This window comes from Temnothorax nylanderi, unplaced genomic scaffold (genome assembly GCF_030848795.1).
Source record: "Temnothorax nylanderi isolate EJ_2023f unplaced genomic scaffold, tnyl_v1.0 TNYL_tig0006_pilon, whole genome shotgun sequence".
In the NCBI taxonomy this organism is placed as follows: Eukaryota; Metazoa; Arthropoda; class Insecta; order Hymenoptera; family Formicidae; genus Temnothorax; species Temnothorax nylanderi.
This window is the reverse complement of record NW_027249068.1, coordinates 2,455,918-2,474,781: the sequence shown is the minus strand read 5'-3', so window position 1 is coordinate 2,474,781 and position 18,864 is coordinate 2,455,918. Positions and strand designations below refer to the sequence as shown.

The following is an 18,864-nucleotide window of genomic DNA, read 5'->3' as shown; positions in this document are numbered from 1 at the left end:
ACGGCTGCCAACTGCCCGTCGAAAATTCGACGGAGTCGCCTGATGCGCGCCGCCCGTGCGCCCGACGGAGATGGAACGTAGCGCGATCCGTGCGGGCGGAAGCGGGACGCGAGTGTGCGCGAGTATCGTGTCCTTGCCGCGCGCACGCGCGCTCGGCTCGCGCCGTCGCGCGACGGATCCACGCTCTCGCCTCGCCGCACCGTCGCCCGCGAGGGTTACTATTTTGGTCTTTCTTTGGTTATATTTTCGCCTTCTCGTCGCCTCTTTCGATCGCGGCGGCGGCGGCGGCGGCGACTCTGGCGGCGACGGCGACGGCGACGGCGTGGCGGCGGCGACGACGCTCGGACGCTGCCCGACCCGCGACCGCCTTCGCGTTCGTCGACGCTGCACGGCGCGATAACGAGGAAAAAAAAGAGGATGCTTTTGCCCCCAGATTTTATTTCGCACTCGAATTCGCGTTTCGCGTCCGCGAATCGAGGCTTCGCGCTGCGGCGAGATCGAGTCTGGAATGCGAAAAGGGGGGCTGGGGGCGAGAGCGAGTTGGGAGTTGGGCAGGTTGGGCTCGCGTGGCGATGCACCCTGCACCCTGCATTCCCCGAGTTCCTGGCGAGCGAGACGGACCCGTAGGTGTCGTGCGCTTAGTTCCCGCAGTTCCGGCGGCACTTTCGAATTCTCGATCGTGAGGAAAGTGCGAGAACGAGAACTCTCTCGCCAAATAAAATTAATTTTATCGATCCACGTTGGTCCTTGGTCCACGTCAAGCTCGCACTCACCGGATGTTTCCTCGTTCTTCCTTCATATTCGTTTCTTCTCCATTTCTACATAAATGCAAATAAATTTCTGACCTTCGACCTTAATGCGATCGAATCTTTTTCAAATTTTCTATCTCTGCGCTTCAAAAAATATATAAACATATAAGTTTAAAAAAATTCGATAACGAGCGGTAATCCGTTTTTCCAAGTTTTTCCATGTTTTAAAAACACACATGGAAGTTCGATCGCGAGTTAGCTTATATGTGACGAAAGAAGCTCTCAATTATTATTTATAAATTATAGTCAATCTTAGACTGGTAAACAAATGCCTCTTTTTTTAAATTAGATCATCGATTCTATAAAAGTACTTTTGTAACGAGTTTGGATCGTTTTTAGCTTCACGAGAGTTCGGCGTTCGAGGAGGTTCACGCGATAACCTAGAATGGGACGAAACTGCACGGCACGTTAACGATTGGCGTGGACGACGATAATACGTCGATATTACGTCTGGCATAATCATAGAGATCCTTTGCATCGAAATTCGAAATTCACGCGAGTGAATTAAACGACAAACGTGTCTCGCAGTTCCGTCCGGCACGAGGGTAAACGTCGAGGAGCACGCAAGGTGAAAACAAGAGAGCGTAGAGTGGCGTAGACCTTATACTCTTCTTCGAACGGTGTTTTTCACGCGAGAGAAAAAAGAGGCGGGTTTCACGCAGCCCACGTAATTGGTATGTAATAATAATAAAATATTTGAATTTAAGACGTGCGCAGTTTTTATCATTGTTGAAGCATAACCTGACTGTTGTGCTTCGACGCTGAACTTTGGTCTGTTCGTCAGGATTATTAAAAATTTTTTATGCTGCAGCGACATATTAATATTGCGCTGAGAAAGAACCGAGTTTCCGAAGAGATGACTCAGCTGGAGCTGGATCCTCAATTTACCCAGGGGTTGCGACTCCTTTACTCTACCAACAAGGACTCCGCGGAGCAGCTGCGAGCTCTGTTAGACGAGGCGATTAAGCAAAAGTATGGGCCGTCCAAGATGCTCTCCAATGTGCTGCATAAAAAGGTAATCGATATAGCTTATTCCCGTCGACATGAAGCAAGAGCAGGTCTCTAAGGTTTTCTATTTGTTTCTCAGTACATGATGGAAGAACCAGTGTTGAGCGATCACAGCAGCAGCAGCAGCAAGAAGAGCAAGAGTTCCAGCTCGTCCAAGCATTCGAGTAAGTCGAGCAAGAACAGTTCGCCAGTTAATTTGCCAGCGCGTGACACTCCACCGGACATCCTGCAGTCGGACGATACGTTGGCCCTGGAAATTCTGGAGGATGATCTTACGTGCGTTATCTGCAAGGGCATGGACGTCGGGGCGAGGAACAGGCTTGTGGAATGTCAGGAGTGTCATTCTTTGTACCATCAGGAATGCCATGTTCCCCATATCTTGGACTCCCAGATAGATAACGTGCCAAAACAAGTGTGGTACTGCTCTAACTGTACAAAGTCTCAGGTGTGTGTATTCACCCACGTTTACAATTTACGCGACAATTCCTTAGGCACATTTTATATTTCTCGGTGTCACATTTCATTTACTTATAAAAAATCTATCTTTATCATTAATTATTCACCAATAAGGAGCTCATGTTAAATTTCAAATAAGATAATATACCGTATATCTCTTACTTGCCTAATGTTGATGAGAATATTTTATTGTAAGACTCCTATTTTCTCATTCCAATTGTATTAAATTATCACGATAGACGCAAGAAATCATGTGAATCTTTTCCTAGTGCTATACGTCAAAATAATTTATTTTCAACATGTTGCTATATACATTTAATATAGATTGGTGAAATATACCAAAGATTCTCTCTTCAGTTCGCAAATTAATAAATAACTGTAAATCTTGATTAACTATCGTAAGATCCGTTTTTGGAAACATCAGACGTATGCAGACTAAAATATGCATGCATTTGCTAATGTGATGTAATGAAAAAAAGTTTTCGACAGATTTTATTAATCAAACATATTATTATAACATACAGAAGAAGTAATTTATTTCAATATGTTATGTATAAAAAAAGATTTACGTGATTTTCTGCTTCTAATGTCGTTCGATATGACTGCAGTAAGAAAATCCTTTCCTAATGATTATAAAGGATGCTTTATCTTTTTAAGGATTCTTTATCCTTTATCTTTTATCCTTTTATAATTTAGGTCTCGAAAGAAAGGAGTTCGCCAAAGACTGTGATAGAAAACAAATCTAAGGAGCAGAAAAAGTCTAGTTCAAGTAAGTATAAGTACAAAAGCACGTTTGTAATTGATACATGTGTAAAATTAATCACTAAACTGTTAATTTTGATAGGCAGTGGAGCTAAGATAACACCAAATATCCATATTATCAGCGCGGATAAGAGACTGAAAGACATGATGAAGAAAGCTAAGCAGGAAAAACGAAACACAGGTACTGCCACGGGTTCAAAGAGCTCTTCATCCAGTACCCCTGCATTATCCTCAGCCAAATCTCAGGATAAATCGTTATTATATAAAATCAAGTCAGGGGTAGAATAAACTGCTTAATTTGTGAAAGAAAGAATAGCAAACAAAACGGTACGATAGTATATGCAAATAGTGTATTTTATAGAAATAATATGGAACAGTTTTTTTATTGACAACGTAATTATTTTGTAATTAATTTTGTTAATCTAGGAGAAAGGGCGATAATTTTTATTGTTACTTTTTTATGAATATATTTTCGTACGACCAGAGAGAGAGAGTAAGAAAGAAAGAGAGTAAGAGAGAGTAAGAATCGCGCGTCCCTTTATGACAAAGACAGAAATTCTAGATAGATGATGTTATTAATGTGTATTTATATTGAAGTTTAATCTCGAATTACATTCAATCGATATTAATACAATTGGGCCTTTGTGTAGTGTCTGAATTTCTTACTGCCTATATAAATACAATTCCATATTATACAATTTATTAATAATTGTACAAACGTGCCATGTAAATTTGTTATTTTTAAGCTTTCGCATTATTATTACAAAAATATTAAGTATGTAGAAAATAATGACATAATATTACTATCGCTAATAATTATTACACACGTAACATCGTTCGTAATACAAGTCTGCGTTGATAGTTTTAATGTAAATATACAATAGATCATTTTTTAATACCTTTTTATTGAGATATTTATAAAAGGAAAGCGATAAAATTATATAAACTTCACATATCTCAAGATTACGCATTAATTGTACTATTATATATATATATATAGCATATACACAATTTTCGTCACCGAAATCAACTCGTACCGAGTACGCTAATTTATTACTGGCGTAACGATACAACATCGACGCCGGAATTGATGTTAGTGTCAAAAATGCACAGTGGAAAACTATAACACACGCGCCAAGTACGTTCTAATGTATACAAGATATACATATAAACTCGTGTATCCGCGAATGCGGAGGTGATTTAGTTGCGACATACAAGAACCCCGAATTAACATAACGACTTGCGTAACGACACTTGACGACTTTTGAATAGGATATTTTCGAAAAGTTCACGTTTTACGTATCCGTATATTTATAGTAACGATATTTAGATCTTAGCGCATCACACAACGAGCTGTGATAATTTTGCACGGGCGCGCGGCGCTGTATCGCGCTCGTCCAATTACAATAAAAATCTTTACAAAGACTCCCCCGGAAGAGAATTTTGAACCTCGGAGGTCCACGAAGGACCAGAAAATCGATCGCCATCTCCACGTGTCTTTGTGAGCACGATTCTGGCAGATGAATGGCGACAAATTATAACGATCCAAATTACAGGACACGATCCACCGTGTCCCGATCCCGTAAGGCTGATGGCAGGTCTGTACAGCTGAGACTGCGGGTGGGCAAAGAATAACGAAGAGAGATAACGAGATGCGAGTCGTTTATAATACCAATATATTTCTTGCGATTTTTCGTTTTAAATGCAATTAGTCATTTGTCCCTACGTCCCATCGAGAATTTGGCAAGAATCATTTCGTTCTCTCGAGTGTCACTTAAAGTCTACTCGTGCGCGAGATGAGATGGGGGGAGGAGTGGGCTCAAGTACTATGTACAATGGAGGGGAAAGAGAGAGAGAGAGAGAAAGAAAGAGAAAGGGTGCTATTTGCGAGGGGTTGAAATTACACACATACACTCACACGTGGATACGTACACAATTATACACGCATACACGCGCAACAAGCGTGTAAGGGCATTGTTGCGCTCGGCTTGATGAACCGAGGACAGACACTTCTCCAGGATACTTTTAGTGGCAATCAAGGCTGGTCAACGTAACGTGACAACATACGTCCTTTTTTTTTTGCAATCTCAAACAATCCGCTACTGAAGACATATCTTTCTAGGACCTAGGACGCTGATTCAGAACGGAACAGAACAAGGACAACAGTTGTCCAATATTGGTCAATTATCGCTCAATTATATTATCAGCAATTAAGATTGAAATAGAATCTAATCGAAATAACGCGCGCTGCTTCAACCGGGAGGATTTCCCGGAGGCGAATGTACATACAAGAGAAATGTCCTTAACGGGGAAAAATTATTGGGATCATCCCTTCCATTCTCTTTCTCTCTCTTTTCTCCCTCTCGTCGAAGCTTAACAAAGAGTAATAATCTTAACTCGACACACGACGTGTTCGGATTTATCTATATATATACTACGAAGCATGACACACTAATTTCGCCCCACGGACGCCGCGAATCGCCTCTCCTCTCAGTCCTCCGTTACGTTATTAATTACAAACGTTGAATTGCAGAATTGACAAGCTTTTCAGATGGATGGAGTCGACTTCCGACCGTACGGCCCGCCGGGAAACTCTGCCGCGTGCTTCCCCGGTATTTATTTTAAGACGCTCACGGTTCTGCACCTTCGTGGCCGCCGTTTTTCATGAAATATTCAGCGGACACGCCGCGTATAGAGGTAGCGTCAATATTTTACCGTTCGCTTCTTCCCCGATAGCGGGTATACACACGCGCGCGCGCCTTCGTCCCTTGCTTACATTTATTTTTATCACCCGCTTGTGACACACAAACGTGTAAAGATTAAGAAGCGAAATCTTAACGAGAGAAACCAGAGAGAAACGGATATATAAGCGCATTTTCTTTCCTTTCTTTCCCTTATCCTTCGACGCGGCAGAGCTGCGAGCCCTCGTACGTTCGCAAAGTATAGGGTGACGCTATATGAATTCTATCGCGCTCGAACGTTGCCCGACATATATAATATTTTACATGCCGCATGGGAGTATCCTCCAACTGAATTTCACGGAAATAAAAACGTTCCGCGCCTGTCGTCAGGCCAACTGGCACCCCGATAATAGCGACGACACGTGCACGCGGGTGCTTGTGTGTATGTGTGTGTGTGTGTTATGTGTTACGCGTGTGTGTACATATACGAATACGTGCGCACGAGCGTGTCTCCATGTAGGTACGTCAATCTGTACGACGCGATACATATTCGAAGAGACGCAAAGCGGCAAAGAGGAACGCCCGTATTCGCGCCGCATGTTTTAACGCTAAACGCGCGCGACGTCGCGAACGCCGTTTAACGGCGAACGCGCGACTGGAATCTGGAATACGAGAGACGAGATCGAGCGGCAATCATGCCGTTCCTCTCCCGCTTTTTTTTTCCCCGCGATAATACGCGATAACACGCGGGAGGGTCTCCCTTTGACGGGGAAAAATCTCTGCGTCTGCACGGGCGATTCGGCGATACACGGCTCGACCTCTCGCCCCTTTAAATGCGAAACATGGCAGTGACAATCAAAAAAAAAAAAAAAAACGAAATCGGAAGGCTGCGTGTACCTTAGAACTTTACGAAGGACGTTTGTCACGTGCGTATGTACAGGACTCGGTATATAGCGACGGCAATTCTCTGTCGTTGTATCTCTCCTCCGCGAGTGACCGGAAACAACGTTAACGGCAGTGTGCTCCGCGGTGCGGTCAAATCGCGACCGCCAGCTTAGCTCGGCTCTCTCCTGTCTCGCACTCAGGCTCTCTTCCTCGCACATACATATACGTATACATATATATATAATATAATAATTCTTAAATATAAGTTTGTGTCTTTTTCTTTTTTTTTGTTTATTAAATAAGTAATGACGGCTTATACATCGTTAGTGTAAAGTGGAAACCGAAAGGTGTACGATATACTTTCAACGCAGGACGAGCGAGGTGCAAGCCGGTCGCACCGTCTCGCCCGTATGGGTACAATCGTCAATTTAATCATGTACTTATCTCACACACCAAGTGTACTTTCGTTATCCTGCTCGCGCGGACTTTCGATACCGGGTCGAAATTCGTTAACAGGGGGAGGGAAAAAAAAAGAGTACTTCATTGCGAATGTCCACTGAATGCTTACCAATCTGCGCGCACCGAGCTCGAATGTGAAAATCCCGCGAGTGGAGCACATTACGTAAATTACCGCGCGACTTCGGGGGTTGAATTCGCGGACGGGGACGATGGCACCTCCGCGAACCTCGAGCTCTACGTACGTAGAAAAATCTACACGAAATACGTTTGCGATAATCAACGTGGGGCGTGGGGGGGGGGGGGGGAGAGGAAATTCGGTCTCGAAAACGAAAATCTCCGTTGATCTCGTTCGGGGGAAGACTGCGTCAAGCGGTAGCAAATTCGCTCGTCTCGCGCGAAGTCGGGTGTCTCCAAGTACCTAAACGGGATGTTAATTAATTAGCGACATCGAGCGAAATCGATCGCGACGGTCCACGTGCCGGGAGGACCCGATAATAGAAACGATACCGCGCGCGCCTATTTTATTTAGGGGCGGAAAACCAGCCCGGGGACGAGCGGATCTCTCACCGCGTCGAGACAGATGGCACACGTACATACGTAAAAGGAGACGTTATGTTCCACGTAAAGAGTCAGAAACGGGCATGCGGATACGGATAATTCGTACGATCCGATTACGAAGAGGACGTGCACACGACGAAGTGTAAAAAGACTCACAGTTAGCACAGATTGACGTACATCCGCGGTCGAGAGAGAGAGAGAGAGAGAGAGAGCTCCTCGGTAATATAAATAAATACGATACACGTGTAATAGAGAGAAAGGGGATACACACAGGTTGCCGCGAATGGTCGCAAACGCGCGGGGGAGCCTGGGGACCTGGGAGTGTAATTGAAATTACGACGCGCGAACGTATTAAGTACAAGAGTGTGAGCACGTCCCCAGCCTCCCTGGACCTATACCGATGACTCGCCGATCAATCTTCGTTGCGCCTTCGATTGAACGACGAGTTTCTTACATTGGCTCTGAACGGATCGACAGACTTCGTAAAAGTGCGCGACTCGGAAAAAACTTGGCAGTGGCGTGCCGAATACGAGAATCGTTACTAATTTTCCGCCGGTATTACACAACGCGAGGGTCATTGAGAATTTCCTTCAAAAAAAAAAATTACAAAAAAAATATACAAATGCAAGTTAAAAAGGAAACTGCCAGTCTTATGTTAACTAAAAAGTAAGAGTTAGATCTTTTAAAGAATACTGCGTGTCGTTGTGCCACGACAAGTGTCCGCTAAGACCTTATTGCGACAATAGCACATAAATCTCGGCCAGAGTATATATCAGTGAATACAAAAACTTCTCTTCAGCACGATCAAAACAGTCTATAATAGTCTCGCGACGTGATTAATGTAAAAAAGGTCCGTTTCGTTTTGCATCTGTTACACTTAATAATATAGCATAATTAATAGGCAGCATTAATAGTTTTATATATGTATATAGATAATAATAATAATAATAATAATAGAGAAATAATAATTAATAACCGTTGATATCGTAATAATAATAATAATAATAACACAATAATATAATAATACGTACAATGGAAGATAAAAATTTTTAGATGCTCCACAAAATGGCCTTTCTAAAAAATTATTCGCACTTCGTAAACTACCACGTATAGCAGATCTAGAGAGACTCAGAAGCAAAATAAGAGATAAAGATAAAAGAAAACAATTTCTTCGTTCGACAATATACGTAGATAGGCCTAGAGTAGACTGAGCTGCTCTTATAACTTTTAACTCTTAAATTTTTTTTTAACGTTACTTTAATCGCCTTAATTTAATATTATCTGTTACTCTGTCTCTGAATTATAAGGGTGCGTAACCCCCAACTTATAATACATATAGTCCCTCTCTAACTAGCTCACTACAATCCGTGGAGGTGTGTTGCGCATGATTCTTTGCTTTATATATATATATTTTTTATGTATATATATATAACATATTAATAATTATATATATCATAATGAAGATAGTAGGCATAGCCACTCGTGCTCGGATCACAGACTACTCGCTGCCGTACGTCGCTCCCGTACAGACAGTCTGGTGGACACTATGGCTTTCTCTCACTTACCATTAGACATGTTACTTTTACTTTATGTTATGTATTCCGTATTTACGTACACACGTATAGATATCAGGTCGGCCATAAAATTTTACATTTTAAATTTCTTTCCTAATAAGTATTTGCACCGATCCACGTCTCGGATCCTCAAAAGAGTCTCGACAGAGAAAGCACGACGGCGTTATACGCGCGACAACACGTCGTAAAAAAGAGTAAAGGGTTAAAATAACTTAATATTACATAAGACAACTAAATCTCTCTCGTTTATCCTACGATAACAATATAATTATCCGCGAAAAAATATCTTACAAATTGAGATTCGTTCGAATTCGATGAGATTTATATTATAAATACTTTACTCGTTTCCTAGAGAGATTCAATAGAGGCGTCTGTCCAGCGTCGTGATTTAAGGATCAGAGGCGCGTACATTGCCTACCAATATCCATACATGTTTACAAGCGTATTTCGGTATGGCCAACACGTAAAGACGGTAAAATACTACCACGAGAACTGTCTATCCCGTGACCTATCGCCTGACTAGCCCTAACGAAATCGCGTGTATTTTTACGGCATTGTTATTCACACGGTGTGTTGTAATGTGTAATATTTGTACATATGTAACGAGGTGTATCTGATGCATGAAGTGGAGGCACTAGTCAGTGTTTCTGGAGAGGTTGACGGGTCCTGGGATGGAAGTGAGGAGGGTATGTCAGCAGGCACTGGTCTCTTCTCCCTCGAGCGTGTACGCTACGTTTTCTAGTCTATGAGCTAGGTGTAGTTTGCGACAGCCCACATCTGTCTCCAAGGCCTCTAGGATCTGAAAAGAATTTTATAAAACACCGTCACGGCCTGATCTTACACCGAAGTGCTGAGGGAACGGGCGATTGATAACCGATTAAGCGTGTTACTCACTTGTTCATAATACTTGCTGACATAGATGTAGAGCTCTTTCAGCGCCGCGATCACATCGAACTCGTTGGCGTGAGACGCGCTCAGTTGCTGCATGGCACTAGACATCTCCTGGTCGGTGATCTGCGGCAGTCTTTGCACATCCGTATAGAATCGACCGACTTTCTCGCGATAGTGCGGTATGTCCTTGGCGAAGAGCAGCTTGTTAGACGGCGAGTCCTTGCCCAGTCTGTGTTCCGTCATCGAGCACGAGTCCATGAACGTCTGCGCGATCACGGAGAGACTCGAGTCCACCGTCGTGGACTTGTTGATGTCGAACATGAAGTCTGGATTCTTGATAAAGTTCACCCAGAACCGGAGCGGCAGGCTGTTGGACTTCCACGCGTGCGCCACTTCCGGATCGACGATGCCGTGTTTCTTGGCAGCCTCGTCGAGGAGATCGAACAACCATTTAACCGCGCCAGGCAACGCCTCATTGGCGGTCAGTATGGTGTTTAGAAAATCGTCGACGAACTTTTGTACGGTGCCCTTCGTCGATAGCAATCGCGTCAGGAATATTTCCGGGATCGCCTTGTGCGTTCGCTCGGGATGATGGTGCTTGTTGCTTCCGGTGAAGCCCAAGCCGGGCGGATAATGCACATCCTCGATGGGCCTTACCAAATGATACAGCCGCTGATTGCCGTCATGGGCGCTCTCGACGTCGCCGTTCGCCGTTATGATGGGCGGCGAATGTTGGGAGTCGAAGTACAAGCCGCTCACGGGATGATTGTACATTACAGGACTGATCAGCCCGTGATTGGGCGTGGATGGAAGATGCGTGGACGAACAATGATTCGAGTGTCGATGTAGATGATGATGCGACGGCTGGTGGTGCGGATGAATCGACGGCTGCTGCTGCAGGTGATAATGCGATGGCTTGCAATTATGGCAGGGCGGTTTACACGCCACCGAGAAGCCGTCGTTTTGCCGGGGAATCAGCGACATCACCGCCGATTCCTTGACGCCGTAGTGCGCCAGGGTGTTTATCTTCTTCCATTCGCCGCAGCACTTGGTCGTGAGATCCTCATCCTGGAGGGTCAGGTGACCACCACGACCGTGCCGCCACTCCAGATCAACGTCATGTACGGACGGCCTCAGCGAAAACGGAGTGTTCTTGTACAGCGCGTCGAGAATCTTCGACTTTACCTGGCTTATGGTATCGCAGTCTAGAACCTTACACTGTATCTTCTCGTCGAGATCGTCCTGCACCACGTGCAACGTGACGATCGTGTGTTCGATTTGCTCGCGCAGGAGTCTCTCCTCCGAGAGAGAATATCTCGCGTCATGCGTTATTACGTCCACCGGTCCTTTCTCTATCTGATGCTTAATCGCCTTGAACAGCAGGAACAAGGACGAGCCGGCATAGTCTTTTAGGTAATTGTACATACAGAGCGCCATCCAATTCGTCAGCATCTTCTCTACCACGGATTCCGTTCTCCTTAACATGAGCTGCGGATGCTTCGTGTTCACCGCTTTGTCAATCAGTCTCAACAATAGGTTCATTAGTATATCCGTGGCATATTCCATCTTACCCATTAGAACAACCATGAGTAAGGAAGCGACGTTCACTTTGTCCCTAATATTAAAGTCCTTCTGAGCCTCCAAGGTTTCTATGAACGTCAGCACAAAGTACTTGTTGTTGACGAGCTGCTCGAACTGTATCATTGCCGCATCGTAGTTGGTCCGCGAGACATTGCTGCGTGAGCGCGGGTCGTTCAATATAGGATGGTCTATTACCCCGGGGAAAAATACTTTCATAATGTAGTTTTTATGATCGAGAGTGGGTATACCCGACGACTCGAGATCCGCGGTCAAGTCCGTCATATCCGTTTGCAGTTCCGCAAACGCCTGTTTGCACTCCATACGGACGTTGCTCTCGAGCGTATCCATCTGTATCTGTATGCGCTTGTATTCTCGCTCCGCCTGCGTGCTCTTACGACGGTATATCACCAGCACCAGGACGAACAGGAAGATGAGACCGAAGGTGCCGGCGGCAATACCGGCGATTGCTTCCGGCGGTATTGGATAGGACTTGATGACCTCGTAGCGCAAATAACCGATGGGAAAGCGTAGGCTGCGACCGACCCGTACCACCACCAGAGGCAGTCCGCTCTCGGTTTTGATGCCGAGCTCGTCCGTGTCGGCGGGTTGTTGATCCGGCGGCGTGCAGACCAATTGCGTGAGAGCGAGCGACGTTACGTTGCAGGGCATGATACCAACGGTGACATTTACATCGGACTCGTCGCTGGCATAATTGAGATTCTCACCCTCGATCACCAGCGTGTCCCCCTTGTACAGCTTGACATTTCGTGGAAATGGAAAGAACTTTGGATCTTCGACGTAGAGCAGTCGATTACGAAGACTTTGCTTCTCCAAATCTCTCACGCTCTCCACGTTATCCATGATAAAAGCGATCTTGAGAGACAGCTGGGATTCCTTTAGTCTCAACGAATGCGGCGACGAGGTAGCTTGAGCATTGGCGGCCGCCGATGCCGAACGTTCGGTGCGTCGGATCGAGGTAAACCTCTTGGCAACGCTCGGACTCGGACATTCCATTTGCGTAGGATTCAGGACGGTGCAAACGGTTCTGTTCACCGGCAACTGCTCGTTATCGAAGTAAACCTCCATCTCGGGTTTTTGAATGGTGTCCAAGTTTGTGCCATGTACGGTGATCATGCGGCCGCCTGAGGCAAAGCTCCTCAGTGGCTTGATCTCCATGATGGTCGGGTCGTGAGTATAATTATACGGATTGTCCATAAGAGTGCGATTCGCACCATCGATGCTCAGCGTTAGCCTGTGAATTCGCCTGACGCGGCCCGACTTACTGGTCACGCAAGTCAACCTCGTACTGCTCGCTTGGGTCGCGTTCACGTGGCACGGCAACTCGTCCAGATACGCCGATATCGTGCTACCGATGTTAAGATACTTACCGGTGATGGCCAGTTGCGTGCCGCCGCTCTGTGGCCCGACCGATGGATACACGCCTGACAGACGTATGTCCTTGTAATTGAACAGCACCGCACTCTCCGTGTAACCGGCGTCGTTCCCGACGACAACGGACGCTGCATCCGTGGCCTCGTGCCGACCGGTACGGCAAACGATGCGCACCGACACTTCATAGTCCACCAGGGTGCACGGAGTGTTGCCGATGTGTATCTTACCCTCCACGTCACTCTCCTTCAACCCAAGATTGCTACCCTCGATCGTCACCAGCGTACCGCCCTCGATCGGCCCACTCAGCGGCTTGATCATATCTATTCGGGGTTTTGGACACTCGGTGAACGGTGACTGTAAACACGAATGCCGGTACACGCAGCTATTCCCGCACCAAGTGCACTCAAACCGAGCGTCCCGTGTCACGCACAAAGAACAGTCCGCGTGCTCGCGATGCGAGCCGAGCACTTCGCACTTGTATAAAATTATCGTGGTCTTGTCCACGTGGTGATTCGTGTTCCAAACAACCGTCACTTCGGCCTCGTATTCGCCGCTGACCGCCTCGTAAGAATATACGGTCTTGTCACACACGATGAAACGGCTGCTGTCCACACGAGCCTGTACCTTCAGATTCGCACCCTCGATGCTAACGATGCACTGGAATCCACTGTGGCCCACCTGCGGATGCGGCAAGTTCTCCACCTCGAGCACTATCTCCTTAGGCACGCTATTTGGCAACATCAACGGCTCTTTGCGTTCCACGAATCTCGGACAATATTGCGCGCCATGCGCGGCAAGATTAGCTTGGTTTTGCTAAAAAATAATAATAATAATATCTATTGTAGTATAAGTTACGACAGACGAGTTTCTAGACAAAAAAGATATAGACGCAACAGATTAAGCAAAACTTACGTTTTCCCCCGATATAATGCCCTGACAGCTAGTATTGTGAGTGCACTTGTTGTCGTAGACGCACCAGCTACACGCCCATTGCGACTTTACGCACTCGGTGCACACGGTGTGTCTTGAACAATCGAAAAACGCAAAGTTGCGCGAAACGAAGTCTTTGTTCGTTTCACTCGATCGTACGGACAGCGGTACGAGCACATGATCGGCGCCCTCGGGAATGTTGGGTCTCTCCACGACGGGTGGTGTAGGGCAGGATAGTCCGAAACCGGTCATCAGCGCGTCTATTGGCTCGGCGTTACCAAAAACGCACTTGTAATTAGCGCCCGTTGGTAATTCCGGCAAAGTTCTAATTGTTAATTGCACTGTGGTCATCTGATTAATGGGCATACGGTCGGGTAGAACCTGCTCGAAATCGATGCACTGTTGACCCGTGCCGAGGGACAACCATCGTGGACTGCTGTGACTTGCCTTTTGACAATCTCCTCTCACAGTACATCTGTGGGCAAAAAAATATTCACATTATTATTACAATACGAATATAGCTATAACATAAAAAATTTCATATTTGCAAGGAATATAAAATTTTTTATGCAAAGTGTATTATTATACAGAAGTATAATAACCAATTTACCTCTTTTCTAAAGAGCACCAGCCACAGTAAGGATCTTTCGCGTCGAGGCAACTGCTGCAATTGGTATAACCACTGCAATGCTCCACTTTGACCTTCGATATCTTCGAGGAGGATAATACATAGATGTATTCGCCATCCGGTGAAATCAGCGTGTCAGGCAATAGCTTTTGTCCCTTATCAATCGTAACACTTTCGTAGACGAACGCTTCAACTCCAGACAGTAAGACCTTTTTGAGAACGCCATCGTTTGTGCCGAAAAACGCTACGGTATGGCTCTCGGTGTTGGCGATGGTAACCGAGGTAATAAACGTATCGGGAAAATGCAGGATAGCCTGGCCTGTGATTGGCGATACGCCCGAAATTTTTAATCCGACCTCACAGAAGTTGAGAATATTCCCTGTAGTCTGCAAAGCAAAATAATATAATGTAGAAAATAGCAAAATAAAATTTCTAATGCTTATTCTTTCCATTGGTTAAACGTTTACTTACACCGGCAGTAGGACACTTTCCATCTTGTATAGGACCGCTGACGTAACCCATATTTCGATACTTGATGCTACCGTTGAAGCACATGTGAATATTTTCGTTGAACTTGGTCTCGATGTCTTGCAGGCTGTAGATGCAAACCGCCGAACGTGACAGAGGCTCATTCGTGATGCCTCTGCTGGGCGAAAATACAGAAACGAATACTGGATCGCCAACGGAGATCCCGAGTTGCATGGCCAGATCGCTGCCCGCCGCCGCGACTTTCGCGTCCTGTACCAAGTTGTAATGGTGTTGCTTCCCGTCCCCTAGATCGACCGTACACTGCAGAGTTACTTCAGTGTAGCTGTCGTAATTCGGATCGCTTATGCAACTTCGCGCCAGCCTGGAGATGTATCCCAGTTCTTCTTGCTCGGGCAGGTACGATTGTTTCTGCACCAGGACGAAGTACGCGTAGTCGCTCGCGTTAAACCCGTACACGTACTTGACCAGAAAGTGATCTCGATACTTGACGTCGATGTACACGATCGACTGCTTGTTGAACGTGTACTCGGCAAATTCCAGATTGTCGAGATTCCTGCTGGAGATAGCGGGCACATCGTGACGGTAATCTCCTTTGTTGGTGAACGTTGTTCCTACGTAGAGTATGTTCGTCTGCCCCCACGGATTGTATTTCTCGGGCCCGATGAAAGCGTACGTGGACGAGTTCTCGTCATTGGCAGCCACGCTGAGAGGAATAAATTCTGGCTTGATGGATATGTTGGACATTTTGTATTTTTCGCAAGCGCCTTGAAGAAGGGAGCCGCAGGCGATTAACGTTTGCGACTCGAGGTTGGCGATTAGTAGCTTGTTCACATTATCCATTAAGGAAGTGGATATATCTCTTGTCATGCAACCTGTTGCATGACACTGAGGATTGTCCAGTCTCGGTCCTAAAATAAGAAAATATTGATTATCCATTGTAACATTATACTGAGGAGAGAGAGAGAGAGAAAAAAAGAACTAACCTGTTGAGACATACTCCTCCAGTTTGAGATTCGAATCGAGTTGAAAGAGTCTGTTGATCGCGCCTCCATAGAGCCTTCCTGTGGAAGGATCTATAGCGAGATGATTAAATCTCAAAGCTCCCTCTCTAGTTGCATTGACGTCCAAGGGAAAATGTCCGTATCGCTGTCCATTTCCCACGGGGAACTGCGCTAGTACGTGCGGGGATCTGTTCTCCTGTATCGGTGGAACGGTGCTAGCGGGAGTGTCTATCGCTGCGGTCGCCAATATCACTAGGAACCATGTGGCAATGGACATGGATGAGAAGGATAATCGATGAAGGAGTGGCGGCAATGGCACTTGCAGAGGCGTCACTGTAGGCGATTTGGGAAATGACTGGGTAAGTCCCAGGAATCTCATGGTGTGTACGCGACAGCTGACAAAGCACGTGCGCACACGCGTAGCGTGTGCGTCAGTGCGTATGCAGGTCTAGGAGAGGAAATGTAAAAGGTATCAGGGTACGTGCCCTGCCGCTGGTGGCGAGCCAGTGTTGACGCAGTACTACCAGCTATGCTCGAGCACAGGCACCGACATGTCGATCATTGTCTGGCACCCCTGAAACATTACGAGGAAATTATATCAGATAGGTAAGCGTGAATAAATTGTATCGCATATACGCGCCAATTAACCATTCAACGCGTTAGGAAGCTTCAAATTATACAATTCGTATTTTCACTCATTTTAGAATTATTATCTCGACACCCTACGCGCACGTTAATTTTGTCATATTCCGCGTTATTATTCCGGCAAGGCAAGTGTTTTCCAACCTCGAATTGTCCTTCTCAGGTCCAAAAAGAAGAAAGTAACGGTAATAGACGGAGCAGAAGTACGCTAGACGGAGATTTTCGGAATAACCTTAAAAAACGCACAGCAGCGACTCGAGCAAAATCCATACACGATGCGTTAAAAAAAGAAGCGTGAACTGTGAAGCGTGACGAAACGCCACGCCGAATATCGGTAGCGTGAAGCGTCTCGAAAAGAGATGCCAGTCGATGCCGCCGCAGTCCGCACGTCGCGTACACGCTGGCAACGCGCTTCCGTTCGAGAGGTTTTCCGTCGACGACCACCACCGACCGCCGAGAGGCGTAAATAGGAGCTCGCCGAGTCTCCCTAACAATGAAAAGGCACAACGGCGAGGGGCAGATGGCTCCACGCATTTCGGGCAATACCGTAGCACGCACCGCCCTTCATTAGCGTGGCCAACGTAGCTGCACTTGACAGCTAAGGCCACTGTCTTCGCACAAAGGCAAGGATACTCCAACTCTTCCACCAACCCCGTTCCGTCGCCCCTCCCTCTCCACCACCACCACCACCACCAGCTCCTCTTCCCATTCCCATTCCCATTCCCGTCACGATCACATCGCCTACCAAAACACGGCCGCGGGGACGAATTGGCGATCGCCGCCGATCGCGCCTGATCGCGCCGCCGTAAGCCGTAACAACGCCGTAAAGACGCGGAGAGAATTCCGATCGTGGAATGGAACGGGGACGGAGGGCAGGCGCCCGATGCCCGATGCCCGATGCCCGATTACGCGACGCGACACACTGGGCTCTCCGATGCTCCGATTGCTCCGAGCTGAGCGCGAGCGAGAGGCGAGACGCCAGGGCCCAGGGCCGCCACCTCGCACCTCTCGCCGAGTCGAGTCGAGTCGCGCGCGGCTCGGCCAATTTACCTTGCTCGCTGCGCGTCGCAGGTCGCGGTCGCGGATACACGCTGCGGGTACGCTGCTCGCACAACGGCGCGGGCGTGATCGCTACGGCACATCGCGGATGTGCGGCATGCTCGCTCTCGGATCTCGGATGGAGGAGGCTCCCGGCTCGCGTAGATAGGCACTGGTCGCCACCACGAACGGGCTGTCGCTGTTGCTGCCACTGCCACTGCCACTGGCCGTCGCCACTCGCCACCGCCACCGCCGCCAGCCGCCAGCCGCCAGCCGCCACCGCCGCACACGCACAGCACCGCCCGGGGTATTGCCGCCGGATCCGGATGATGATCCGCGATGCTCGCGTACCGTCTCGATACCATAAGTCGGCGCCGCGCGAAGCGCCGAGCGGCCCGTCCGTGTCGCCTCACAACGCAACACTGCAAACGGCGGAGTCGAGATCAGCCGCCATTAAAATTCGTCCGACACGGGACACGGGGCACGGGGCCGCTGCACGAGTTTAGAGGCGCGAGGCGCGAGTCGGGGCCGTCGGGGGTCGGGGGCCGTGGCTACGGCATGCGCCGCTGCTGACTGCTCCCTCTCACTCTTTCTCTTTCTCTTTCTCCCTCCTCAGTCCTCCCCTCGTTCATTCGTTCCCTCTTATCGCGGATCCTCCTCCGAGTCGGGCTCCACTCTTTACTCCCCCCCCCCCCGAGTACGTACCGCGTAGTGTGTACCTCTTTCTCCCTTTCTCTTTCCGTACACGCTCGACGCATGCATGCACACCTATGTAGTAATACACGGGATGTCCCGAAACTTTTCTCTTTGATTATGAATACTCTACTCCAAGAATTAATCCGAGACGTTGAATTTTTTATCCTAAAAGTTAAGAGGTCGAGATAGTTTTTTGTTACAAAGTTTATCAATATAAACGTTCGATTGCTCAACGAACGATTGTTTCTACTTGCGATCCCAAAAGTTCGAAATTCGATCGAAATTTGTTACGATACAGAAACTATTTATAAATTCACGTCGACTCGACCGTCATCGTTTTTAATTAAGCCTCTGATATCTTTTGTTCACTTTTGTTAAATGTAG

General features: G+C 47.1%; 2 protein-coding genes across 6 annotated transcripts; one reads left to right on the top strand and one right to left on the bottom strand.

Moving 5' to 3' along the window:
* The first annotated feature begins 706 nt into the window (after window positions 1-706).
* On the top strand, window positions 707-4,460 carry LOC139779249 (integrator complex subunit 12). 2 transcript variants are annotated; one of them, XM_071717543.1, is made up of 6 exons: window positions 707-1,069; window positions 1,149-1,483; window positions 1,621-1,824; window positions 1,897-2,262; window positions 2,970-3,042; window positions 3,118-4,460. In XM_071717543.1, exons 3-6 carry the CDS (start codon window positions 1,666-1,668, stop codon window positions 3,321-3,323), a joined length of 804 nt encoding a protein of 267 aa, XP_071573644.1. In that variant the 5' UTR covers window positions 707-1,069; window positions 1,149-1,483; window positions 1,621-1,665; the 3' UTR covers window positions 3,324-4,460. The 2 variants fall into 2 exon arrangements, with proteins under 2 accessions (XP_071573644.1, XP_071573648.1); XM_071717547.1 differs by lacking the exons at window positions 707-1,069; window positions 1,149-1,483 and having other exon boundaries at window positions 1,625-1,824; window positions 2,970-4,460.
* Plexb (plexin B) lies at window positions 3,603-18,480 on the bottom strand. Of its 4 annotated transcripts, none has more exons than XM_071717486.1 (7): window positions 17,797-18,480; window positions 16,087-16,678; window positions 15,086-16,011; window positions 14,597-15,000; window positions 13,969-14,461; window positions 10,087-13,869; window positions 3,603-9,991 (listed from the first exon to the last, which is right to left on the bottom strand). In XM_071717486.1, exons 2-7 carry the CDS (start codon window positions 16,481-16,483, stop codon window positions 9,884-9,886), a joined length of 6,111 nt encoding a protein of 2,036 aa, XP_071573587.1. In that variant the 5' UTR covers window positions 16,484-16,678; window positions 17,797-18,480; the 3' UTR covers window positions 3,603-9,883. The 4 variants fall into 4 exon arrangements, with proteins under 4 accessions (XP_071573587.1, XP_071573615.1, XP_071573606.1 ...); XM_071717514.1 differs by lacking the exon at window positions 17,797-18,480 and adding an exon at window positions 17,305-17,333; XM_071717505.1 differs by lacking the exon at window positions 17,797-18,480 and adding an exon at window positions 16,891-17,296.
* Window positions 18,481-18,864: the final 384 nt, after the last annotated feature.

Coding starts and splice junctions, on each gene's coding strand:
- LOC139779249 (XM_071717547.1), top strand. CDS start 1,666: ATGACTCAGCTGGAGCTGGATCCTCAATTTACCCAGGGGTTGCGACTC. Junction 1,825..1,896: donor CCAATGTGCTGCATAAAAAG/GTAATCGATATA, acceptor TTTGTTTCTCAG/TACATGATGGAAGAACCAGT. Junction 2,263..2,969: donor CTAACTGTACAAAGTCTCAG/GTGTGTGTATTC, acceptor TTTATAATTTAG/GTCTCGAAAGAAAGGAGTTC.
- Plexb (XM_071717486.1), bottom strand. CDS start 16,483: ATGAGATTCCTGGGACTTACCCAGTCATTTCCCAAATCGCCTACAGTG. Junction 16,012..16,086: donor GGAGGAGTATGTCTCAACAG/GTTAGTTCTTTT, acceptor TTCTTATTTTAG/GACCGAGACTGGACAATCCT. Junction 15,001..15,085: donor GAAAGTGTCCTACTGCCGGT/GTAAGTAAACGT, acceptor TTTGCTTTGCAG/ACTACAGGGAATATTCTCAA.